General features: G+C 37.4%; 1 protein-coding gene across 4 annotated transcripts in view; it reads left to right on the top strand.

Moving 5' to 3' along the window:
* Window positions 1-2,519: 2,519 nt before the first annotated feature.
* Window positions 2,520-26,873, top strand: part of CNOT6 (CCR4-NOT transcription complex subunit 6) — a 48,532-nt gene continuing 24,178 nt past the window's right edge. The window contains exons 1-2 of one of the 4 annotated variants that reach the window (XM_043983613.1): window positions 2,520-2,645; window positions 25,369-25,482. In XM_043983613.1, coding sequence (XP_043839548.1) covers window positions 25,371-25,482 — 112 coding nt within the window. In that variant the 5' untranslated portion in view covers window positions 2,520-2,645; window positions 25,369-25,370. Of the gene's footprint in view, window positions 2,646-3,290; window positions 3,463-3,498; window positions 3,590-25,368; window positions 25,483-26,873 lie in introns of those variants that run through there. The other 3 variants (XM_043983614.1, XM_043983612.1, XM_043983611.1) reach the window with 3 other exon arrangements.

Below are 26,873 nucleotides of genomic sequence, written 5' to 3'. Positions count from 1 at the left end.
ATGACTGAAGTAAGGATATAAGACCAACGGTACCCAAAGAAGGGTTGGCCTTGGAGAGGAGAGATATCTCTTTGTCAGAGACTGAAGCAAAGGAAGAGTAAATGGGAGATGATATAGATCAAGTTTGTATATCTAGAGAAGGAAAAAAGGGGGGTTCTTCATGGATGCCTCTATTTTCTTGGTAAAGTAGGAGGCACTGTCGTCAGCTGAAAGGGGGGTTAGTAAAGGACAGTGTAGGAGGTTTAAAGAGATTTAGAATAGCTGCTGTGAAGAGTATGATAGAAAGTAAGTCAGAGAAGAATAAAAGTATTGTCCTACAACAGTGAAAGCTCAATTGAGGTTATATAATATGAATTAATAAAGGATTCTTCCATTTGGCATCATTTTAATGGGAGCAAAAAAGTTGGGAACACCCCAGGATTAGGGTTTGTTAAAGCATGAGTGGTGACAAAGAAAAAGAAACAAGGGTAGAAGAAGACCCAAATTGGAAAGGAGTAGTTTGCTACATCGTTAAGGTAGGTCAGAGAAGGAAAGGTACCCTGGGAAAGCAGGGAGATGATACAGAATAGTTTTAGGAGTGAGGTGAAGTGAGAAATGGAAGGATAGGAAGTTACAATGGAAGGAGGAATTTCAGAGTTCTGAATGATAGAGTTGGAAAGATTATAGGAGATGGTGAGAGCAAGTTTATGACTTTCTCTGTGCAGCTGCAGTGAAGCAAAATTATAGTTCTTGGAGTAGAGACTGATAAAATGGAAGGTTCAGGTATGTGAGGGAATAGCAACACATATTAGAGTCCCCAAGGATCTGGGCTAGGTTACTGCAAGAAGGAAGTCAGTGAGGTCCCTTTAGATAAAGGAGAGAGAATGACCTTGGGGCCAACAGCCTCCTACAAATAATCTTAATAGGGTGATAAAGGGAAGTAACAATAATAATTTACATTTATATATAGCTTTCAGTTTATAAAGTGTTTTCTCCAGTTATCCATTAGTCATTTAGCATTTACTAAGCACTTATTAAGTGTCAGGCTACACAGTGAAGCAGGCAGTACAAGCTATTATTATCATCCCTATAGTACAAAGGAGGAAACTGAGGCTCAGAGAGGTGAATGGACTTGCCCAAGGTTACAGAGATAGTGTCAGGTTTCCTGATTCCCACTCTTTGTGCTACACATAAGTAGAGGGGCTGAGAAAGGGGGGGGGAATGGGAAGGGATAAAAGAAAAAGGAAAGGAAAAGAGTCTGGGAGGGCAGAAAGAGAGAAGAGGAGAAGATAGAGAGAAGAGGACAGGAGAGGAGAGAGAAGAGAAGAGAAGAAGAGGGATGGGAGAGAGGAGGAGGAGGAGGAGGAGGAGGAGGAGAAGAAGAAGAAGAAGAAGAAGAAGAAGAAGAAGAAGAAGAAGAAGATAGATGAGGGAGAGGAGAGGGAAAATAGAGGAGAGATGAGAGAGGAGGAAAGGGAAAGAGAGAGAGGAGAAAAGAGGAGAGGAGAGAAGAGGGGAGAAGAGAAGAGGAGGGATGGGAGAGAGGAGAGGAGAGGAGAGGAGAGGAGAGGAGAGGAGAGAGAGAGAGAGAGAGAGAGAGAGAGAGAGAGAGAGAGAGAGAGAGAGAGAGAAGGAGAAGAAGGAGAAGAAGAAGAAGAAGAGGAAGAAGAAGAAGAAGAAGAAGAAGATAGATGAGGGAGAGGAGAGGGAAAATAGAGGAGAGATGAGAGAGGAGGAAAGGGAAAGAGAGAGAGGAGAAAAGAGGAGAGGAGAGGAGAGGAGAGGAGAGGAGAGGAGAGGAGAGGAGAGGGAGAGGAGAGGGAGAGAGAGGAGAAGAAGAAGAAGAAGAAGAAGAAGAAGAAGAAGAAGAAGAAGAAGAAGAAGAAGAAGAAGAAGAAGAAGAAGAAGAAGAAGAAGAAGAAGAAGAAGAAGAAGATAGATGACGGAGAGGAGAGGGAAAGTAGAGGAAAGAGGAGAGGAGGGGGGAGAAGAGATGAGATGAGAAGATTAGAGAAAGAGAAGGGATAAGAAAAAGAGAGGAAAAGGAAAGAAAGCAAGAAAAGATGGGGGGAAAGAGGAGAGAGCAAACGGGGCAGGCCAGCTCAACTGCAGCCCTTTGGCGGGGGGAGTAGGCGTTTGTTGTGTTGCTCCCCGAGCTGGTCCCTGAATGGTCGCGTCCAAGCCCGCGGCCAATGGGCGGCGGGGATGTTGGGAGCCTGGGCCGCTGTGTGGGCTCTCGCTGGCTGGGGACGGCGGCCGCCGCCATGATGCTTGTTTGCTTTCAATGAAAACGAGGGGGGCGAGGAGGAGGAGGCGGCGGTGGCGGCGGCGGCGGCGGCGGCGGCGAGGAGGAGACGGCGGCGGGGAAGGCGAAGAGGGCGGTGGCGAAGAAGAAGCGGCGGCGGCGGGGAGGTGCTGTTGGAGGGAGTAGCGGCGGCGGCGGCCGGGCTCCGGGCGGGCGGCCGCGGGCCCCTCGGAGGGAACAAAGAGCAGCGGGAGGCTGAGGCAGAGGCTGAGGCGGCGGCGGCTGAGGCGGGAGCGGCGACGGCGGCAGCGGCGGCGGCGCGGCGGCAGCTGGGGGGACTGGTATGGTGGTTCCAGAGGTCAGACCCCGCTGCACTCACAGGGAGGAGGAGGAGGCGGAGGAAGGAGGAGAACCCCGAGAGGTAAGCGCTCTGGAGCGGGACCCCTCAGACCAGCCCGGGCGGGGGAAGGGGCCGACGCTGAGGAAAGGCTGGGGCCGGAGGAGGGTGGCAGGCGAAAGGGGAGGGGGATGTTAATGGAGGGGGGGAGGGGAGCCGGGGCGGGCGAGCGTCCTGGGCTGGGTTCCCCTCGCGGGGTTCCCGGGCACCAAGACTCTTCTTCCTGCGCCCCCCCCCCAAATCGCTCTTCCAGGAACAGCCGTTCTCCCGGGAGAAGTTGTCTTTCCCCGAAACTTCCCATCTTTGACCCGCCCGGGCCGAGGGGCGCGCACACCCCCCCCCCCGCCCGGTCCGGGGACCCAGGATGTCGCCGCTGCCACCTCCGTCTCCGCTGCTGCCACCTCCTTTTCCTCCCTTAGCAGCTTCTCCACCTCGAGCTCCCTTTCCTATCATTCATCTCAGCCTGGGGTGCTATTTCGCTCCCTTTCTCTTACCCCCCCCCCCAGCCCCCAACAAGCACAGAAACACCAGCACTTTAACAACAACAACAACAAAACCACAACTTTTTTTTTTGTCCGGTGAAAGTAGGGGGGAAACCCCCTACACCGCAGAGCAGCTTGTTAAAGCAGGGCTGTCGGTTGTTTTGATAAGAATCTGCAACTGCTGTTGCTGCCGCTGCAGGTCGGGATGCTGAGGCCTACTTGGCACTAAAAAAAGCTACCACAGCAGTGAGCAGTCAGAGGCTGAGCCTGAAACCGACTAGAAAGAGAGTTAGGGCTTTGATTGACACAAATCGCAGGGAAACCTAAGGAAGATGGGTGGGACTTACCATGACTAGCAGGTAAGTGGCTGAGACTGTGAGGCTTACACATGCTAGGAATCAACAGTAGAGGATAGCTTCCAATTCCATCTTTGGGATAACTCCAAGAACATGCCTGCTGCTTGGGGATGTTTTTTTGAAAATCAGAGTGAGTAATTTTGTATTCAGCTAGTAGGAGAGACTAGACAACAGACTTAAGTTTGTAACAAGGGTGAAATGATTACTTTTTGGATAACGTGTAACTTTGATTTTCAGGGGAGGGAATTGTATCCACTTTGGTTTCATGTTCAGATGGGTGTGTGTATGCATGTTTTATATTAGTGTTCTTGTATCCAGTGATTCATGGGAGCAGATTTTTTTTTTTAAGCCATTAACTGGAACAGTAACACTAACTTTATAGAATATTTTTATAGATTCTAGCATGTTAGAGCTGGATGGACCTAAAAGATCCTATATACCAAACCTCATTTTGCAGGTGAGGAAACTCAAATGGCCTGCCCAAGGTCACATAAATATTTAGTGGCAGACCCAGATCTTCTGACTACAAAGTTCAGTTCTGATTCAGGCTTTTGAACACAAATTTTGCATTATTAGTAATGACATAGTTGAAACATATGGTACTGTATGGTTTGCAGAGTACTTAAGTTTTCACAACTATGTGAGAGGTAAATGCTATTATCTCTGTTTTGCAGATAAGGAAACTGAGACAGAGTAAATTCCTTGCCAAGATCATGTCACTAAGAGTATGTCAGGTGGAATTTGAACCCAGGCCTCCTGGGTTCTGTTTCTTTGTGCTGTGGTAATCTGCCTCTCTAGTAGTGTGAGAATTAAGTTTTTTAAAAATAACTATTATAATGCTGGTTTGAATCCATTTTCCCTCTTTTTTGGAATTGGGCCTAAAATCAAGATCTGACTTACAAAAACTAATTCAGAAGAATTAGGCATATTTCAAATAGTCATCTTAACAGTCTGCAATTTGCAATGAGAAATAAATCTTGTGTTACATGAACGTGTCTAAATTTTCATTAATGTTATTTATTTTCCAACTTGGTTTTATAGGCCCAATAAAACTGATTTTTTTTTCCCTCTTTGGATTCTTGAAATAATTTCAAAGGAGAATAAAGGTGATTGTATAGAAATAAAACATTTAAATATGAAATATGATTAAGGTTTTGAAACAACTTTTAAAAAACAAAAATAATAGAAGTATATAGAAATGACAGTTTTGTCTTTTACAAGGTATTATGGGAAGTTCTATATTTTAGTGATGATTCTGTTGCTTCAAACATTTTTAGATTATCTCTGGGGTTTGTCTTGAGTTTATATCTAGTTCCAAATATATTCAAGTGGCAGCAATATTTAGTGAGTTAGACTTGTAAAATTAGGCTCTTTCTTTTCAAGAACTTTAAGGTATCTAAGAGCATATAATCTAATTCACTTTTGGGGGGGGCAGTGAGGGTTAAGAAACTTGCCCAGGGTCACATAGCTAGTGTTAAGTGTTTGAGGTTGTATTTGAACTCAGGTCCTCCTGAATCCAGGGCAGGTGCTTTATCCACTGCACCACCTAGCTGCTCCATAATTCACTCATTTTACAGATGACAGCTGAGGTCCAAAGAAGTTGTAACTTGCCCAAAGTCAGATTAATTAGTATCAGAACTTTGACTAGAACCACATCTTTTGACTCCCAATTAAGTATTCTTTCTATCATTTTAGGGTTGAGTTATTTTCTGAAAATAGCCAAAAGTCTTTCAGAATCACTGAGTCTGGTGGATAAGGTAGATAAATCAACTGGGTAATTCTGTTTTTTATTCAGAGGTGGGACCATTTGTATCTAACTGATTTTTTATAGTAATTTCAAATGTGGCCTAAGCTTTATTAGACTGTCTCCCAATGTATCCGCTTAGGACTCAATCTCACTACATCTTATTCATATCTTGTATACTGCATTGTCAAGTGGAAACACTTCATTAAATGAATATAAAATTCCAGAAGCTTCTTAGTGGGCATAATTCAATTTATCAGGCAGAGTTGGTTAGGAAAACTTCCAACTCTAAAACGAGACTTTATTAAGTGGAAAAACCCCAAAATCATTTGCTAATTTAGAAGAACTCATTTTTTCCTGTTTTATATACAGTTTTTAAATGTGTAAAATTTATATTGCCATTGATACATTGAGGTTTGCGAATATATGTATCCTCTTTGTATTTATGAACTTAAAGGTTTATAGATACATGTATCTTTACAACACTGGAAGGAAAAAAAAATTAACTAGAGGCCATCTAGCACTGTAAGTTTTGCTGGCAATAATTTTGGGATTTCTGGGTAAATGTATTTTTACATTTTTTTGTGAATAAAGCATAGTTGTCACAAAACTCCAATTGTAGCTCCAGATCTCTATTTGCCAAGAAAAGTCATTATTACTGACAAATTTCTTTCTCAAAAAATTTGAAAAGGTTGCCATAATGGGGAAAAGGGAGTAGGCTAAGTCATATAGTGAGACTCAAGCTGTATAAGCACTCATGTAATGTTAAAAGACCTGGAGGGAAGTACCCCATTAAAAAGTATTCATACCCTCCCTTTTCTTCATCTTCTCTTCCCCAGGGATGATTTATCAAAAGACATGTACATAAGTTGCATAGGATAAAAAGGACTGGGTATTTGAATCAGTTGTTAAAGGGATTGCCTACATAGATGGGATCACAGATCCATAAGATCTGTTTGGGGAAAAAAATACTCTTATCTGTTAAACCAAAAAAGGGAAAAAACAGACTAGTTCCTCAAGATCAGACTGGTTTTTTGTTTGTCTTTTTGCTTCTTTTTGTATCCCCAGTGCTTAGGGCAGTACCTGGCATACAGTAGGTATTTAATAAATGCTTGTTGACTGATTAACTTTAAAAATATTTAAGATTTTAAATCCCTCTTGACTTTCACTTATGTTTATATATGGCAATTTAAATTCATGATCTATGTGCTATTAGTAGGGTATGTTACTTTAGATCTTTAATTACAGAATTTCATAGTGGTTAAGAAAGGCAGTACAATAACTGGAAAAATTCACTGACCCCTCACTTTGAATCCATCTTCAACACTTAATTACATGTATTACCATAAACAAATCATTTCATCTCTTTGGGCTCCACTTCCATCATTTGAAAAATGGATATAATATTTGTAGCAGCTACCTCACAGAATTGTTTAAGGAAAGTACTTTGTAAATTTTAAAGCATTACATACGTGTGAATTGCTGTCAGTATTGAATTCATAATACAAAAGTAGAAATGTGATTTGGGCATAAGATGGACTTAAGGTGAGTTTTATTGCTGACTTCAATTTTAGTTTTCTTTCTGTGGTTTTGAATTATTCCACCTGTACTTACCATTTAAATTTTCTTGGTAAGTCATTTCATGGAGAGAGTAATAAAGAGGTGCTGCTTAGTGTCTAAAATGAGCTATATCATTGTTAGATGTTAATATAGTTATTAGATATTCTGCAGATATAGTAAAGTAAATCTGTTGTGTCCTGAATTTTAATGCTATTATTGGGAATACCTCTCTAACAACGCTGGCCAAATGTGTAAAATTAAAGGATTATTTAAAAACAAAATGAAATGACATAATATTTGGGAAAGGTTTAGCTCTAACAAAACATGAAATCCATTACTTTTAAAACAGTCAGGCTTTGAGTTCCAGAAGGGAAGGCAATATATTTAATTCCTGTGCATCTGAAATTGGAACCAGAAATTCTTTTAGTTTCAAATAACCCCAATTTTTTTTTCAAACTTTGGGTGGGGCTGGTTACCTCTTTTTTGTAAATGAGCTAATAACATTTTAGCCTGATGAATATAAGCTCCTTTAGTGCAGGAACTTTTTTCTTTTTGTACCTCCAGCATTTGGCTTGGTGCTTTGCACATAGTAGGCAGTTAATAAATATTGGTTGGATTGAAATATTCATTTGAATTGTTTTTCTTTTTTAAAATATATTTTTGTTTATTTCATTAAATATTTCCCAATTACATGTAAAAATTTTTTAATTTATTAAAATTTGAGTTCCAAATTCTCTCTCTCCTACCCATTCCCCACCCCTAGAAAAGGCAAGTAATATGATTTCGATAATACATGGGTAACTTTTTTCTTCTAATTGTTCCACCTTTTCATGAAATATTAAAACTACAGTCCTATTCTGCTGTTTTATCCTGGCATGATTGTTTGACCTTGGGTTCTTAAACACTATGGAAGCTGTAGCAGGCTTTGTCAGTCTGTGAATGCTTTAAGTACAGTTCTGGCAATGAACTGCATATATGTCAAACAGGAATTATCCTAGCTAAATGTGAAAAGGCTTATTAACAGAAGGTTAACATTAGCCAGTAGATGATTTTTTTTGACTATAGCAGCACACAAAAAACATATACTGTGGTATATAGACATTACTCTAAGTAGGCTAAAGGAGCATCTGCCCTGCTACACTGATAAAATCCCATCTCTTGAAGTATTGTGGTTGGAGCATAAATAGTTTTAAATACTTATAATCTGCTCTCATGGTTTTTAGCTTAAATGCAAATTCAGTAATACAGATTAGAACATAAAAAAATAGAATCTATGACTCAACACAATTCCAGCACCTGTTTTCTTGCCATCTATAGCATAATTTTCTTAGATTTTTTTTTTGATATTAAGGTGTTTTTTTTCTTTCTCAGTGGTCCAAAGTTGATGTGACTTTCCTGCCAGTGGCCTGATGGCTAGTAATTCAGAAGTACTAACTAGGCATAGGATCAGCAAATTAGTATTTTATGTCAGTTCACATTTTATTAAAATCTGTGTGATTTAAAAAGTTAAAAAAAAGAGAGAGACCATGACCAGAGGAGGAAGACCATTCTGAAGTCATTTATGGTATTCAAGGGTCTTCTGTTGTACAAACTGATTTACATATTTAAGAGAATGCTAAGCTTCTGGAATGTTAACTCTAATGTTATAGGTGTATATTCTGAATGGTTCATAAGTTGATTTAATAACAAACTCCTTTAAGAAGAGAATAGTGGCATGAAAGAGTTTATTATTAATTGAAGCGATGTTTTTATTTAGCATTGCATGTGCAAGTGTCCTCCATAAAAATATGCATCATTTGATAAAAACCCATGTACAAATGGATATAATGGTTGAGGAATGTGGCCACGAAGGAAGGAGCCTTCCAGTTCTCATTCTGTGGTCCAGTTGAGTAGTTTTGTAATTGGTTGAATGACAGTATCCAGAGACTATTGATTAATCACCATAAATGAAGAAAGTATTTTTAGTAGTAGCCACAGGATTCTTTCTCTGACCATGTTCTGCTTATATTTATCAATGACTTAAAAAAAATAGATAGCCCTGCTTAGCCAGTGATACAAAATTGGGAGGGTTAGGCAATAGATTTTATCATTATTTCCCTCCAAGCAAGAGACTTTAAAAGTCATTTCTTCCTACCAATAGATAAACTGAAACTAGATTAAAATTTAATTGGGAAATGTCTAACAAAATAAATAAAAATACAGTACAACACAGATGATGTTAATTTGTGGTTTTCTAAGGCAAAATGCTGCCCTTAGATATCCCTTTCTATTTGAGTTTGACACCACTGGTATAGGGAACTTATTCGGGGGCGGGGGGGGGGGGGCGGGGGGGTTCGGACTTTATGCCATTGAAGATGAGTGAGAAATTGGGATTTTCAAGGATATATCAAAAGATCAAAAGTAGTACTTGAACCTTTGTCTTCCTTTAAGCCAGCTTTCTGCCCACTAGCTAAATTACTTCTCTTGCAAAAATATATCATCATAGAATTTAAAGCTGGAAGAAATCTAGCCGATAACTTTTCTGTTCATCAATTTCTTCATTTATGCAAGTGATAAGCAGGACTGGGATTTGAGCTCAGATTGAGTTCTTTCATATATACCATACTAGTTTATGATTTGCAGTTATTACTAAATGATTTTTGTTATGTCATTACTCTAAAGGCATCGCAAAAGTCTTAGTGTAGTTTGAATCTTTAATAACTTAGAACTGCATTAAGATTTTTGGGACATTTTGTATATTTCACTTTATGTCCCTCAGATATTTGAAGACAATGATCATGTATCCTCTGTTGTCTCTTCTTCATGCTAAACATTTCCACCTCACAGAATCTATTTGAAGGGACAGCAGAAGTCACCTAATCTAACTTGTACTCAAATATTGTTCCTTTCTACAAGCTCCCCACATTAAGTAGTAATCTAATTTCCAATTAAAAACTTCTAAAGATGAAGCAACCATTATTCTAGATAACACTAATCTTTAGTAAGTTTTCCCATATATTGGCCAAAATCTGCCTCTCCCTAACTAGCCTTTAGTTTATAGTACACAAAAGGGCCCAAGTCTTATTTATAAATAATATTGTCAGACCACGCCTCCCCTATTACCTACTTGTGTGTACCTTATTGATCATGATAATCAGTTTTTCTACTCAAGTTTTTTTTTAAGCTCCACCTGTAGAACTTTACACTTAGCACTGTTAATAGGAAAGGAAAAGAGAATGTGCATTTATTAATCACCTACTGTGTACTATACAGTGCTTTACAGATATCTTATTTGATCCTCAAGCCATATCCTGGGAGGTAGGTGCTCTTATTATTCCCATATTACAGTTGAGTAAACTGAAGCAGACAGGTTAAATGAATTGCCTACTGTCACATAGACTAATTGATGTCTGAGGCTGGATTTAAACTCAGGTATTCCTGACCACAAACCTGCTGCACAGATCCATTACACTACATAGCTGTTTCTATTAAATTTCATTTTCCTAGATTAGCCTGTTCATTCAAAAACATTTAGTATAATATATACATACAAATAAAACTACACACGCAGAGACATAGAGTAACATAATGGGAAGGAGCGTCAGGAAAAGTGGCATATAGGAGGTGCCACCTGAACTGAGGTTTGAAGGGAGCTAGAAGAATGGAACCAAGAATGGTTCAGAAATGAGGCATATCCACATCTATTGGTGACCAACTTAAGTAGCAAAGATGACTGACAACCAGTGGGACTTTCTAACCAGATCCACAAATCAGTTAAGCAGTAGGTATTTAGGTGCCTACTATATGCTGGACTGGATAGGTTCTGAGGATTCAAAGACAAAAAAAGCAAAAATAGACTCCTGCCTTCAAGGAGCTTATGTTGTGATTCACAATAGGAGTTTGTAGATTGAGTAGATGACACGAGCCCATATTCCAGTTATTTTAGTAGATATGGAAACAATACGTACATTTTCTTGTACATAGTATAAATACTTAATAAATGGTTATTAAATAATACTTAATTTTCAATTTTGTTATTCACTTGATCTATTGAACTAGGCAATTGTGAAAGCATGTAGATCAGAAATGATTTGGTATTGTGGCTATTTAAAGAAGAGGGAATGAGGATTACAAAAGAGGCAAAGTAGGATAAAGGAAATTTGGGAAACCTGCAGGAACATATCATTTACAGTTTACCAGTGTGAATAATGAGAAATGTCTTATTTCTTATTTGGCTTTAATTTTATTCCATAATATCCAAAATCCATAACTGTGATATTAGGAACCCGACCTGTTTTCCATATTTGATGTTTTTATGCATTTCAGATTAGCATGACATAGTGGATAGAGGACCAGCCTTGGAGTCAGGAAGACCTGGTTCAAGTCCCACCTCTGATACATACTGTCTGGCCCTGGGCAAATCACTTAATCTCTCAGTGCCCCCCCCAGGTAACTTTAAGACTTTTAAGTTGCAGAGCTGTCCTTGATCTGCATTAGTAGACAGACTCCTCAGGTACTTTACACCAGTGAAATCAAAGCTCTTGACCTAAAATTGTGCAAATCTTTTTTATCAGTTAACTAAGTTTCTTACAAGTCAGGATTGTATCATTCTCTTTGTACTTGTATCCCCAGCTCCTACCACAGTCCCTGGCACAAAGGTGCTTAATAAATGCTTGATTCTACATCTGATTCCCCCACCCTGTTTTTGAGGATGAAGAGTAACAGCTTTCACCAGAAGTTAACCTCTATGTCTTAAACACTTTTATAACATTTTCTTTCACTTAATGTAGTTCTTCGTTTATATATAGTTTTATGTTGGGCTTTACTTTTATTTGAGGTTAGAATTAGGATTATACATCTGAGTTTTGTTATAGTTAGTTTTGGAATGGCCTTTGTAATTCTAATAGATAATTTTACATTAGCTACTAATAAATAGCTAAAATGGCAACAAATCTGCATTACAATGCTTTCTCCAAGATTTTGGAGGAGATTTGGGGGTGGATTCAGACTTCAAGTCATTTCAGAGAGCCATAAAAATAGAAATAACTTAAAACAATACAGCTTTAAACGTGTATCTAATTGTTATCTTCAACAAAAGGAAAAGGAGCTTTAGGGAGAACAATTTGAAGTGGTTTGGAAAACCTGGATAAGTTTAGGACTTTGAGATACCAGAATTAGTCATTTTACTTTAATAAAAATGAAATTTGAGGTGACCTTGTCCTTTAAAAGAAAAAAAAATACATAAAGTTTATGAAAATATTGCCAAGAACAGTTTTCCTGATTAAATTCTAGTAAATTTATAAGAGAACTTGAAAGCTTTCTTTCCCCTTGCCCAGGAATAAGACAAGATAGTCTTGATTTCTTGATCTGTTAAATAATCCTACTGTTTAGATTAAACAATATCTTTAGAGCCTGGAGTGTTGAATCAGATATGAAAATAGTGTTTGGTCAGAAGGATTACATACTGTGTTTTGGCTTAATTAAGCCAGGTCATCTGAAGAATCAACAAACATTTATTGATCACCTACAATGTGCCAAACACAGCTAGGCCTAGGGATACAAAAATGATTATGAAACAATTCCTGCCCTGAGGGAGCTTATGTTCTATCTGGAGAAGCAATACATGTTTAAGCTAATACAGAATAAATGCACAGTAATATTAGCAAGTAGCCAGCTGGGGACAAGGAAAGGATCAGAAAAGTCCTTATATAGGAAGTACAGTTGTACTTGAGTTTCAAAGGAAATTAAGGATCCCCAAAAGCAGAGGTGAGAAAAAAAACCACTTCAGCCATGAAAGATAGCCTGTGCAGTGTCACAGAAGGGGAGGCAGAATGTATGTGAGGAAAAGAAGGGCAGTTTGGCTGGACTCTTAAGTGTGTGCCTAGAGCTAGGTTGTAAGGGGACTTGAAATGCTAAAAAGCATTCTTGGCTTCCTTCAAAACTCACTGAGCTCAAGCATCATTTTCTGCTGGAGGCTTTTCCTGTTCTCTTCCCACAGTCACTAATGTTTACCCCTTGAAGATTACTTTATATTAGCTTTGTATCTATTTTCTATATACATACGTATTCACAGAATACAAGCACTACAAATACAGAAAAACTACAAATTTGTGTTACACAAGCTCAAATGGTTATTCATTACTGTTATCATTACCAAGATTGATTTCTCTTCCTGCTTAAGCTATCCCATTCCTCCTGCCTCTGCCAATAGATTGCCTTTCCTATCACCCCCACTTTATCACATATTTTCAGTCTCTGTCTACAGGCTAATTTCCTACTGCCTACAAACATTCCTGTGTCTCCCCATCCTTAAAAAAACTCTCACTTGATCTTTTCATCTCTACTATTGTCCTGTATCTCTTCTACCTATTGCAACTAAACTCCTTTAAAAGGTCTTCTACAATAAGTGCCTCCACTTTTGTTCCTCTCATTCTCTTCTCAACCCCTTACAATCTGGCTTTCAGCCTCATCCTACTGAAACGGCTCTCTAAAGTTACCAGTGATCTCCTAGTTGTCAAATCCAGTGGCCTTTTGTCAATCTTTATTCTCAGTGAACTCTCTACAGCCTTTGATACTATTGATCTCCTCAATATATTTTTCTCTCTAGGTTTTGAGATACCAGTCTCTCCTGATTCTCCTACTTTATCAGACTGTTCCTTCTCAGTGTCCTTTGCTGGATCTTCATCCATTTCATGACCTCTGTTTCTCACTGGGTTCTGTTCTGGGCTTTTTCTTCTTCCTCTTTACTACCTCAAGTGGTGATCTCATCAGCTTCAATGCATTTAATAACCATTTCTTTGCTGATGATTCTCAAACCCACCTATCCTGTCTTAACCTCTCTGCTGACCTCCAGTCTCACGTCCCTTATCTGCCTTTCAGACATCTCCAACTGAATGTCCAGTAGACATCTTTTTTGGTTTTTGGGTTGTTTTTTTTTTTTTTTTTTGCGGGGCAATGGGGGTTAAGTGACTTGCCCACGATCACACAGCTAGTAAGTGTCAAGTGTCTGAGGCCGGATTTGAACTCAGGTACTCCTGAATCCAGGGCCGGTGCTTTATCCACTGTGCTATCCAGCCACCCCCCCAGTAGACATCTTAAACTCAACATGTCCAAAACAACTCATTCTCTTTCTCCCTAAAGCCTCCCCTCCTCCTACCTTCTCAATTACTGTAGAGGACAACACTATCCTCCCAGTCCCTCAGGCTTGCAATTTAGAAATCATCTTCAACCCCTCATTATCTCTCACTCCCATATCCAAACTCTTGTCAAGGCCCATCAATTTCAACTTTGTAATATCCCTTGAATACTCCCTCTTTTCTTGTCTGAGATGGCTGCCACTCTAGTGCAGTCCCTCCTCCCCTCATTCCTGGACTATACCTGCCTGAAGTCTCTCTACTCCAATCTATCTTCCACTCAGCCACTAAAGTGATTTTTGTAAAGTGTAGGTCTGACCATATCCCCACCACCAACCTCACTTAATAAACTCCAGTGGCTCCCTATTACCTCTAGGATCAAATATAATATTCCCTGTTTGGCATTCAAAGCCCTTCATAACTTAGCCCACCACCTATTTTTCCAGCCTTCTTACATTTTACTCCCCAACACATATTCTTTGATCTCAGTGACACTGGCCTCTGGGCTCTTTCATCAACAAGATACTCAATCTCAGAGTTCTAGGCATTTTCTCATGCCCTTCCTCATGTCTGGAGTGCTCTCCTGACTAACTTTAACTCCTAACTAAAATCCCATCTTTTACAGCAAACCTTTCTAAACTCTTCATTCTAGTACCTTCTTGTTGTTAATTATTTCTTATTTATCCTGTATATAGCTTGTTTGTATATATTTGCTTGCATGTTGTCTCCCTCAGTATATTGTGAACTTGTGAGTAGTGACTGCCATTTTCCTTTTTCATATCACTAGTGCTTAGCCTAGTGCCTAGTACATAGTAGTGGCTTAATAAATATTGATTGATTGATTGACCTGTTGCCTCTTCTATTAGAATGTTAACTCTTAAAGGTTCAGTGACTTCAGTTTTTCCTTGTTATCTTCAGTGCTTAGCACAGGATCTTCTATAGTGCTTAATAAATGCTTGGGGTCTTTTTGTTGTTGTTGTGGAGCAGGGCAATGAGTGTTAAGTGACTTGCCCAGGGTCACACAGCTAGTAAGTGTCTGAAGCTGGATTTGAACGCAGGCCCTTCTGAATCCAGGGCCGGTGCTTTATCCACTGTGCCACCTAGCTGCCCCAGTAAATTCTTGTTGACAACCATTCAAATTAGCCCCCTGTTGTCTCAAATATAGCTTTTCCCCACTCTCCTGTTTCTGTTCTTAATGTTTTTTTTAATTAATGCCTTTTGTTTTTTACACTGTATTCAATTCCAAATATATCCTTCTCTAGCAAGCTATATCTTGTAACAGGTTTTTAAAAATTGGGGAAAAAACTTGTTCTGCAAAATCATACAACACGTTGAATTTGAGAATAAATTCAGTAAGAGTTTTTAACAAAACAAACCCTTGTAACAGTTATCTCTTTCTCTATTCTTGCTTTGTGTGTCTCATCTTTCCTACTAGATGCATGCTTCCTGAATGCAGGGTTGGTTTTAGCTACCCCTCCTGTTGCCTGTAATTACACAATCTCTCAACTCATCACACATTTTATCAGATAGAGATCATTAATCTTTGGATTTTTTGTTTGTTTCATGTTATTCATCCCCCCTCCTCTCCCTCTCCCCATCCCCCCCCCAAATTTGGAGAGAGAAGATCTGGATTTGATCCTTAACTTTGTCATTTGTCTTCCTGAGAAGTCAGTTAACTTCTCTGAGCTTTCATTGCCCATCTATAAAGTGTTGAGTAATTATACTTGAACTGCCTACCTTTCAAAGGCTTATTATAAGAAAAGCTCTTTGTAAATCTTAAGACTATTTAGATAGGAACTATTATTTATATTCTATAAGAAGTCCTTCTATTATTTTTGACACCTCATAGAGCTTGGATGTCCTTAAAAAACAGTTCATTTTTTCCCTTGAAAATTTTTTAAAGATATCTTTTAAATTTTGTCACCTTCATTTAAGATATCTTCAAGAATGGAGAGAAGTGCGTTTTCTCATCCCTAGGACCAAATTTGGTCATTATAATTACATAGCACTTAGTTTCTTTTAGCTATTCCTTACATTTTGTAATTTTTTTTATGTATTGTTTTTCTAAGTTCTTTTTACTGTGCATCCATTCATATGTCTTCCATGCTTCTTATTTCTTCATCTTTACTTTTTAAAATTTTTAATTGGGTAAGCATTTATTAAGCTCCTGCTATATGTCTGGCAATGCACTTAGAGTCTAATGGGGGAGGCAACATGCAGACTACTCTGTACAAACAAGATATATTCGAGATAAGTTGGAGATAATTAACAGAGAACGGGGACTAGCATTAAAGGGGATCAGGAAAAGCTTCTTGTAGAATGTGGATTTTAGCTGGATTTCAAGAAAGCCAAGAAGAAGAGATGAGGAAGGAGAATTCCAGGTATGAGGGACAGACAGTGAACATGCCTAGAGTTATGAAATAGAGTGTCAAGTGAGAAGAATAGCAAGGAGGCCAATATCACTGGATTGTAGCAGTCGGGAGAGATGTAAGAAGTGTATGAAGGTAGGAGGGGGCCAGGTTGTGAAGGGCTTTGAACAACAAATAGGATTTTTATATTTGATACTGGAAGTGACAGGGAGCCCTTGGAGTATATAATGGGGGAGGGGCAGTGGGGTGAAGAATAGTCAGATCTTTACCTTAGGAAGAATAATTTGACAGCTGAGTAGAGGATGAACTGCAGTACAGAGAGATTTGAGGCAGGCAACAGGCTATTATAGTACTAGTCCAGGCGTGAAGACTTGCACCAGGATAGTGTCCCCACCAGAAGAAAGGGGGGTGTACACAGAAGTTGCTACCAAGGTAGAAAAACAGAACTTGGTGAATGATTGGATATGGAGGTAGGGGAGGTGAGGATGGCACCTAGGGTTTCAGCTTAGTTGTCTAGGGAGATTGTGGTTAGGTGACCAAAAAAAATAGGAATGCTTTCAGTTTTTAGTTACATCCCAGTAACAGAAACAGTGTTAGTGATCCCTAAACGGTATGACCCCCATACATTCAGTTTTTGTTCTCTGTGCCCTTGCTAGAACTCAGTTTGGAATAGAAGAGAGCAGTGGAATAGAAGTAAGCAGGTCCCAAATTCACTTCCTTTTGCTAACCCTCATCTATAAAATGTATTTTGTTTTTTTTCTCACATAAACTCTCAAATTTCTCAGCTCTTGATCTAGATCAGCGCTTGAGTTTCAACATTTAAAAAATACTTTTAATGGATAGTCTGTTTTTAATTGCACTTTCTACAGTTAACATCCTAACTCTATAAGCCATTTAAGATGGTGGAATTTTTCCAGTTTGAGAACTACGTGTCAATTCACTATTTATATGACTTATTTAAAATAGTGAATTTACATGAGACAGAGAATACAAATTCTGTTAGCATTTTTGCATTTATGCTATGAACTGTTTATGATCTTAGTCTCATTAGCCACTTAAGAAACTAGTTTGTATTTATATCTTTAAATTTAGTGGATTTTTTTTTATCTTCTGAGGTTGAAACACTTTGATACTCTTTAATCTGTGCCTTATTCTTTCCTCCTTTACTTTAGTGTTTGAAGAGGTAGCCCTTGTCCCTAAGGTGAACCCTTCTCTATATGTACCTTGTTCCTATCCCTTTCCTTCTGTCTCAAATTCTCTGCCCCCTCCCAACTGGTTCCTTTCCTACTTCAACAAACTCTCATTTGGCCCTATCAGACCCTCACACTCTCTTCTCTTACAAAGTCAAAACAAGAAAAAAATGTATACTTTGTAACCTCTACTTGCTGTCTTCTCAGCCCTTTGCAGTCTAGCTTATAGCCTAATTACTCAAAAGAATCTGCTCTCTTCAAAGATATCAGTGATCTCAGCTGCTAAATCTAATGACCTTTTCTCAACCTTTATCTTTCTTCATTTGTAGACAACCCTTTTCCTCCTGGATACCCTCTTGACACTGCTCTCTCTTCTTTTCTGTACATACCTGATCTCTCCTACCCAGTCTCCTTTGCTAGATCATCATCCATAGTTTTTTCCATAACTGTAGTATTCCTATAGTTAGGGAGCAAAGCATGGTTTGGGTCTATGCTAAAATTCTGTTTTGGGGTGCTTCTCTTTGTCTACATTTACTCACTTGGTGACCTCATGGGTTCGATGATCTCCATGCAGATATAACTTACATTTTTATGTCCTTTTTCATCTCTCTCCTGAGTATCAGTCTCACATCACTGACATTTTGAACTGTATATGCCATAGACATCTCAGTTTTAACATGTCTAAAACAGATTTCATAATTTTCTCCTTAAGCCCATGCCTTTCCAAGCTCTCCCTTTCCCATTGAGGTCCCCACCATGCTTCCTGGGTACCCAAGTTCACAACCTTGATGTCAACTTCAATTCGTCTCTTCTCCCTTACCCAACTCTCTGGTCATTTGCCAGATCTTTAATTTTATAGTTCTACAACAGCTCTCACATCCATCCCCTTCTCTCCACCAATCCTAATTCAGGCTCTCATCACCTCTTGCTTGCAGTATTGCACTAGCCTTCTAATTGGTCTCCCTGCCTCAAGTTTATCCCCATTCTAATCTATAATTCATTTAGCTGCCAAAGGTTTTTTTTCTTTTTCCTGGTCTGTCATTTCCCAGCCTACTTCAGTGGATCCTTTTTACTTCTAAGGTTAAATATAGATTCCTCATTTTGTCCATTCAAAGCTTTTCACAGCCTGATCCCAACTTATTTTCCCAGCCTAATTACACATTACTCCCCTTAAGGCACTGTGGTCCAGGCAAACTTATCTTACTATTGTTAGTCATACACAACACTGTCTCTCATCTTTATGGCTCTGTATTTATTGTCCCCCATGCCTAGAATCCACTCACTCCTCACCTTCATCTCTAACAATCCCTAGTTTCCTTCAAGACTCAGTTTGAATAGTACCCAGCTACTAGTGCTTTTCTTCCCAACAATTACCTTTTATTTTCTTTGTATCTATTTTGTTATGCACATTTGGTTATCCTATAGAATAGAAGCTCTTGAGAGCACATTTTTTCTTTGTATCCCTAGGACCTAGCATATTACCTAGTGCCTATTGGTGAATAAATGATTGATGATTGATTGATTGATTGTATCTCTTTTTTATTTATCTCTTCATCTATTTATAGGTAATTAATAATAAATTTATTAATGATGGCTACCAACTAATCAATAAAATCAAGTCAGTGGCCCTCTCAGAAGCCAAAGATGAACCTTGGAAGCCACTGAGCTTTTATTTTATTTTTAATTTATTTAGAATTTTATTTTCCAAATTCCATGTAAAAACAAGTTTTGACATCAATTTTTTAAAACTTTGTGTTCCAACTTCTCTTCCTCCCTCTCTCCCTCCCTCCCCCCTCCCCCAGGAACTCAAGCAATTCAATATAAGTTATATATGAGTAGTCATGCAAAACATCTCCACATTAGCCAGGTTGTGAAAGAAAACAGACTAAAACAAGACTTCAGATTAAGGGACTATCAAAAAAATTATGCTTCAATCTGTTTTCAGATACTATCAATTCTTTCTCTGTAGCTGGATTGCAATTTTCATAAGTCCTTCAGAGTTATCTTGGATTATTGCATTGCTGAAAATAACCAAGTCATTCACAGCGGATCATCTCACAATATTGCTGTTATTTTGTATATAGTACATTTCACTCTGCATCAGTTCATGTAGGTCTTTCCAGGTTTTTCTGATAGCATCCTGCTCATGATGATTGATTGTTAATTAAATTCCTGGGAATTGTGTGAAATACCAAATTTTAAGTCCACTTCTGAAAATTCCTCTATAGTTGTAGTTTTCAAACCATTCTGTGGAAACATAGGTTCCTACAAAGCATTTGTAGTTTCTTAACTGAAAGATAATCCTGGTGAATGGTTAACAGATGTTGGCTTTGACACCTCCAGGTTCTTTGCAAACACTTATGTTCTGGATCAAAGCAGTGTTTACTTGACCTCAAAGATTGAATACCAGTCCTTTTGCACATGTTTAGAGCACCTTCAAAAGCTCTAGCAGGAGTTGAATCAACCACAGAAATTGCAGAAAAAGAGAAATTAGTGAATATAGAGAAATGGGGAAATGATTTGCCTTAAAATCTTAAAGTCATTTTCTGACTTACATGAACTGATGTATAGTGAAGTCAGCAGAACCAGGAGAACATTGTGCACAATGACTGCAATATTGTTCCATGAAGAACTGTGAATGACTTAACTGTTTTCAGCAACACAGTGATCCAAGACAATTCCAGAAGGCTAATGATAAAGAATACTATCTACTTCCAAAGAAAGAACTGATACTGATTGACCACAGACTGAAGCATGCTATTTTTCACTTTATTTCATTTTTTTTCTTTTATTCAAGTTTTCTTACACAACAGGACTAACATAGTCATGTTTTACATAATTGCATATGTATAACCTATATCTGATTGCTTACTCCTCAGGGAGGGAAAGAGGGATAGAATGTGGAACTCAAAACTTTAAATACAAATATTTATTGTAAAAAAAATGGGCCTTTTCTTTTCTGAGCTGAGATTAAGTTTAACTCATTTAATTCTTTTTTTTTTTTTTGGACTCATGTAATTCTTATGTTTCACCAAAGTATTAGGAAAATAAGGTAGGGAGATTTGGGGTGTTTTATCTATTAGAAAGAGTATTTTGATTTAAAAGTCTTGTGTAAGATCAGTACAAATAAAACAACTTAATTATTTTATATTGAATTTTTACATACAGTATTTAGGTTGGGGTTTTATTGAGATGCTTCTTGACTAGTATATTCCTTTACATGAATTTTTGTCATTAAGCAAGATTTTTTTGTATGATTGAATATAATACCTTGAATTTTATTTTTGGTTCATCAACCCTTCCTCACATAAAGAAAAGTCTTTCTACATCATCATCTTAAATTAATCTGTGGTTGTAGAAATGTAACCAGAGACTTTTGTGAGTACATCTAACAAATTAAATAATTGCATTTGTGAAATATTTTGAACATTTTAAATGATCTCAGTTCAAGTAAAGGTAATTTGAGTAATATTTCAGTTTTCTAAAGTCCCATACTACAGAGTTGGTATCAACCACATGCACACACATATAATACAAACTATAAGTGGTTTGTAGATATATATTTATCCATTTTCATTTGTTTAATATAAGGATATTATATTTATAACTAGATATTTTATGCATTTCATCTTTAGATTAATATCAGGTACCCCATGTTGTTGAAACACAGTATTCCCTGATAATCTAGAGTATAGCTTAGATGCTAGAGAATCATTCCTGTAAAGTACTTCTTCTGTGAAATAAAAATACTGTGAATTTTACCTGTCTGTGAAATAAGATTTAGATGTATATAGATTCATCTATAATAATATCCTTAACAAATGGTCATCTAGCTTTTAACAGTTCCAGTAATGAGGAATCTCACTACCATGTGAGACATCCTGTTACAGTTCTGGACAACTCTAATGTGAATTTTTTTAATGATTTTTCTAGATTTTTTTTTTTGTTTCCCCTTTTACTTTCCCTATAAATCTTTCCATGTAACAGCAATGCCAAATAGTTAAAAACCAATTGGCATAGTAATCATATGTGGCAACATATGCAACGTTGAGATATTCTTCATCTATAGTGTCCCTCACATTTTTTTCCCAAAGACAGAGGTATGCTTTTCTCTGGGGCAAAGTTTGTACATTATAATGACCTTATATTCATTTTATTGTTCTCATCTGCATTATTGTAGTTATCTATATTGTTTTCTCACCTGATTACTTCAGTGTCAGTTCATATAGGTCATGTTGCTCTGAACGCATTCATTATTTATGATAAGATTACTAATGCAAATTGTATGTAGGTATATGTATATCTCCATTTTCTGTAGTTTGTCTATCCATTCTCCAGTTGATGAGAACTCACTTTGTTTATATTTGCTGCTCCAAAAAGAGTTGCTGTGAATATTTTGATGTTTTATAGCAGCACCCTTTCCACTGTCTTGGATATCTTTGAGGTATTTGCCCACTTGTAGAATCTCTAGGTTGAATGGTTTAGAGATGGACAGCTCTACAGCTCTAGTTAGAAATTTTTGTCTCTGAGACTCATGGGTTGTGGTTATGCCTGCTGGAACTACAAAAAATACCTTTCTTTTTCGCGTGATTGTCCTTGAAATATTTTGAGAACTCTCTGGTCCAAGCTAAACATCCTCATTCCTTCAAAAATCTTTTACATGATGGAAGTCTCTAAGCAATTCACCATCTTGACCATCCTGGATTTTTTTGTTTGTCAAGGTTCTTTTAAAAATGTGATACTCGGAACTGAGTAGTTGTTTGATCTGAACAGCTTATTGCACCATGGGACTATATTACCTCCTTTGTCTAAACACTGTACTTATATTGATGCAGCCTAAGATTTTATTAGCTTTTTTTAGAGGTGGCTCATACTGAAGCTGTAATCTAAGACAATCTCTAAATGTTTCACATGAACTTCTCTTGAGCAACATCTCCCTTTTCCCATCTTTGTGACATTGTGTGTTTTTTTTAAAACTCAGGGTAGAGCTTTGCACTTATCTTTTGTAATATTGAGGGCCAGCATGATGTCCTGGGTAGAGAACTAGCTTGTTTTGGAGTCAGGAAGACTGACACATACTAGCTATATGATCATGTGCTCACACTTAACCTTTCCTTGCCTTAGTTAACGCTCAAGACTATAATTTATAGAGAAGGTATCAAACTGCATTGTGTAGAGGCAGTTAGGTTTCTCATCCAAGAATTCTCTATGACAAATCACAGCCCCAGGCCCTATATTCCATACCTAAATATCATTTTTGGTTTTTTTTATTTGCTTTAACCTAGCTTGATTTTAGAATCTTTATTTTCCTACAACATGTCAGCTATTCTTTATTGCTTTGCCACTTGTAGGTTTAATAGGGAAACTTTCTGTATCTTCAAGTCCTTGGAATTTTAAATAGAACAAAACCCAAATAGTAAAGGTCCTTTGTATGTGTGAACACATACTGGCTCTTGTGATAACTACTACCCTTCCTTAAGGGATCACAAATCAGCTTTTTAGTACTCAGTTCTAAAACTTTTCCAGGCATTTAATGTCATTTCAAAAATTCATTTGTTTTCTTCTTTTGAAAATTGTGACCTTTTGTCATGATTCCTCATGGCTCTGAGATCATCTACTTCCTTAGCACCCTCGAATATAATTCTTCTGGACATACAGATTAATTTTTTTTTTTTTTGCGGGGGCAATGAGGCTTAAGCAACTTTCCCAGGGTAACACAGCTAGTATGTGTTAAGTGTCTGAGGCCGTATTTGAACTCAGGTTCTACTGATTCCAGGGCCAGTGCTTTATCCACTGTGCCACCTAGCTGCCCTGGGGCTTAAAGTTTTAAAAGCATTGGCAATGAGGGGAAACAAATAGTAAATGTACTATTTTTAATTTAACATATTTGAGTATTTGCTAAATGCAAAATACTATTATTTGTAATGAGGGACATAGAGAAATGACTGTTCTGAATCATGAGTACTCTCTTGGAGAAATTTATAGTTTAATGGGAATGATAAGGCATGTATTTAAATAAATATAATATAGAATATTATAGCTGTTGAAAGAAAATCTGACTAGGGAGCTTTTAGGCTGTAATGCCTTCTTTTTTGTTTTGGGGTTTCGTGGGTTTTTTTGTTTTTGTTTTTGTTTTTGTTTTTGTTTTTATTTGTAATGCCTTCTTTATGATCTACTTTCCCAGTTTGAAGATACTTTCCTTGTCAGGGAAGCTAGGTGGCACAGTGGACCTAAAGTTGGGAGGATCTGAGTTCAAATCTCACTACAGACACTATCCGTGTGACCCTGGGCAAGTCACTTAACCCCAATTGTCTTAAACATCCATGGCCATCTCCAGTCATCCTGATATATATCTTGCCACTGGATCTAGATGGCTTTGGAGAAGAGTGAGGTTGGTAACCTTGCCCAGCCTTCCCTCACTTAAAAAATCCAGTTCACTGCAAGTCATGACATCGCCCCAGTGCCATGGCCCTTTTTGAGAATGAATGACTAACAACAATGATGACTTTCCTTGTCAGAGAAGATAGATTTTCTTTTTGTAATCTCACTTGAGCAATACTACCTATTCCTTGTTTCTCTTCTTTTTTTGAACATACCTAAAAATACCTTTTATGATAATCTTTAGATCTCTCCTTCCACCTTGGCATATTATCAGCTTTTGCCTTTCTGATGTTTTAAAAATTTGTGCCATTTTAAAATATTCATTCTGGATTATGCCCTTCTTCCATATTGTTGTATATATTTAGTGTTTTATACTTTCTTTAGATTCCTCACTTTTTTCTTCCTCCCTGGAATAATTTGTATAGTAGGGAGCAGTTAAAATTATTTTTTTCATTGATTGTGGTTGCTAATTATGGTAATAGTGTATAATAGAAGACAGTTTAGCATCTTTTAAAACTTACTTTTAACAGGAAGGTTCCCAGTGAATGTACTGGTGTTTATAGGTAGATATAGTACAATATTACTTGTAAGGAATTTCTAAGTTAGTGTAGCCCAGCCAACTTTCTCTATTTATGAGCTGCCACATTACCTACCACACTCCTTCCTCCTTCAGGGTTTTCCAAAGTTCCTGATAAAGAGCACATTGTAGATGGCAATGATGCCCCTTCTGCTACTCTTCTCAGAGCCTTAATGCTCTTATTTTATCTGCTCTTTCTCCGTGCCTGCTCAGAGACTTAGCTGTAAGCATTTTATCTTTAACCCCAAGTGCTCCCAAGGCTTTAGGGAGAAAAGTACTTTTTCACAAAATAAATTAGGGGTCTATAGCATAGGATGGTAGGATTTTAGAATTTATTGAATAATGAATCATGTCAAAGTAGTTTTCCCATTTAATGATAGTCATGGATTTAAACAAAAGTGTTACAAAGGTACCTCACAAAAAATTAAATAAAACTAAATAAGTAAATGAGTAAATGTTTTCATGCTTGTGCACATATATATCCCTTAAGTTATTCCCTTCTTCCTTCATGAATCTTCTTTCCAGTAAAAATCTAATGGATAAAGCCAAGAGTATTATAAAAGTACTTTTGGTAACTTTATTTTGTTGTTGATTCTCTCTCCCCCCAAAACAAGAAAAAAGCATTTATAACCATATATGAATAGTATCCCCTCCTTAGTAACTTTTCAGTAATTTCTGATAATACACAGTGTTCCAAAAGTCTTAAGACTTGCAATGTTAAAGCTTTTGAGTCTTCTTTTGAAGATATTGCTTTTGTTTTCAAGTATATTTTTAGAGAGATTGTATATTTCAACTTATTTAAATTTATCATTTTACTTAAGTGTTTAAAATTTAGGGCATGGTTTTAATAAATTTAAGCATAGGTAAGATCACTTACAATTTTTTAATAGTTCAGTTAATATGTAAATTATATACGGACATATATATATATATATATATATATACATATACATATTATTTTCTATTGATTCAACAGGCATGCCCAAAGAAAAGTACGATCCACCTGACCCCCGGAGGATGTACACAATTATGTCCTCAGAGGAAGCAGCCAATGGGAAGAAATCACACTGGGCAGAGCTTGAAATAAGTGGTAAGCCTTGGTGAAATGAATTATGAAAATTAATGACATGTGTAAAGTTTAAGATAGTGTGATTATTTGCATTGTGTATATATGATCACATATGTAAATGGCTAGAGATCATTTTGTGTAATGAAGGATAGTTTAAGCCTTTGGAACATCAGGAAACAGATTCCCAGTTGACTAGCTAACAAAAGCATTTTACCACCACCACCTCCTCCCCCTGTTCTGCTAATATAGCCACAGGAACATGCTTATGTAGACGTCAGTCTTTAAAATTCAAAGTATATATTTTGATTTTATACACTTTAATTTCCAAATAGGTCCTTCTTCTCCCTTCTTCCCTCAATCTCTTCCCCAAGCTATCCCTTGTAATAAAGAATTAAAAAGAAAGAAAAAAAATTTCAGCTAACACATTGATTTCCCCCCCAGCAACTGCATTGCAGTGTCAGTTGATATTAAGCTTGTGGCCAACTAAAATCCCCATATCCTTTTCACATGACCTATCCAGCCAGGGCACACTTATCCTCTTGTGCAGTTTACTTAGCTCTTGAATATCCTTAGCATGCTGTTTTAGTATAATGGGACAGAGTGAGGCTTTCTAATTTAGTAGCTGACAAGAAAAATGGTTAGCATTTGAGCCTGATCTCTGAAGGGTGGTGGATGAAAGCAAAGCAGATGTTCCATCCTAAGGTTTTCCTATGTCTTCTGGGTCTCCTGACAGCCTTACTTGAAAACATTTTGAACAATTCTCTATGAAGAGAACCAAACCTGTTGCATAGGTTCAGTGATACACAATTTCTTTCTTTTTCCCAACTGTCATTTTCCTACTTACCTCCTTCTTGTATTACTTTTCTTACATGGGAATTTTTTTTTACTAATTCTCTAGAGAGTTTCCTCATCCTCTTTAGTAAAGCACAGTATAAAAAATATATTCTTTAAACCTTTTAGCCTTTTCTTGCAGAGAGGCAAGTTATAATGTTGCTAGTGATTTACTTCATAAGAGAAAACAAACATCAGTTCTTGAGTTCTTAGATAACCAAAAATCTTGTTAAATTCCTACTGAAAGCTTCTTTTTTCTGTATTTCATGGTTCTCAGGTGTTCTTGCAAAGGATACTTTTAAAATTGTAGTTTCATATTGATTGCTGTTACTTTATGTGTTTGACTCCCCTCCAAAATGATTATCAGTTCCATGAAGGAAGATATCCATTTTTATGTTTTTTTCTTCCATAGCACCTAATACATAGGAAGTACTTATAGATGTTATTGTTGAATGAATAAAACCCCCAAAACACACTATTTGACAATTATGTGGTGCTTTAAAAAGTTTTATTGATAATTTTTGTTCATATACCAGTCACTTCACAGTATACTTCTTCAATCTCCTTATTGATCCTTTGCT

Source organism: Dromiciops gliroides, chromosome 2 (genome assembly GCF_019393635.1).
Source record: "Dromiciops gliroides isolate mDroGli1 chromosome 2, mDroGli1.pri, whole genome shotgun sequence".
Taxonomy (NCBI): Eukaryota; Metazoa; Chordata; class Mammalia; order Microbiotheria; family Microbiotheriidae; genus Dromiciops; species Dromiciops gliroides.
The sequence above is the reverse complement of the archived record's forward strand: the minus strand, read 5'-3'. Positions and strand labels throughout refer to the sequence as shown.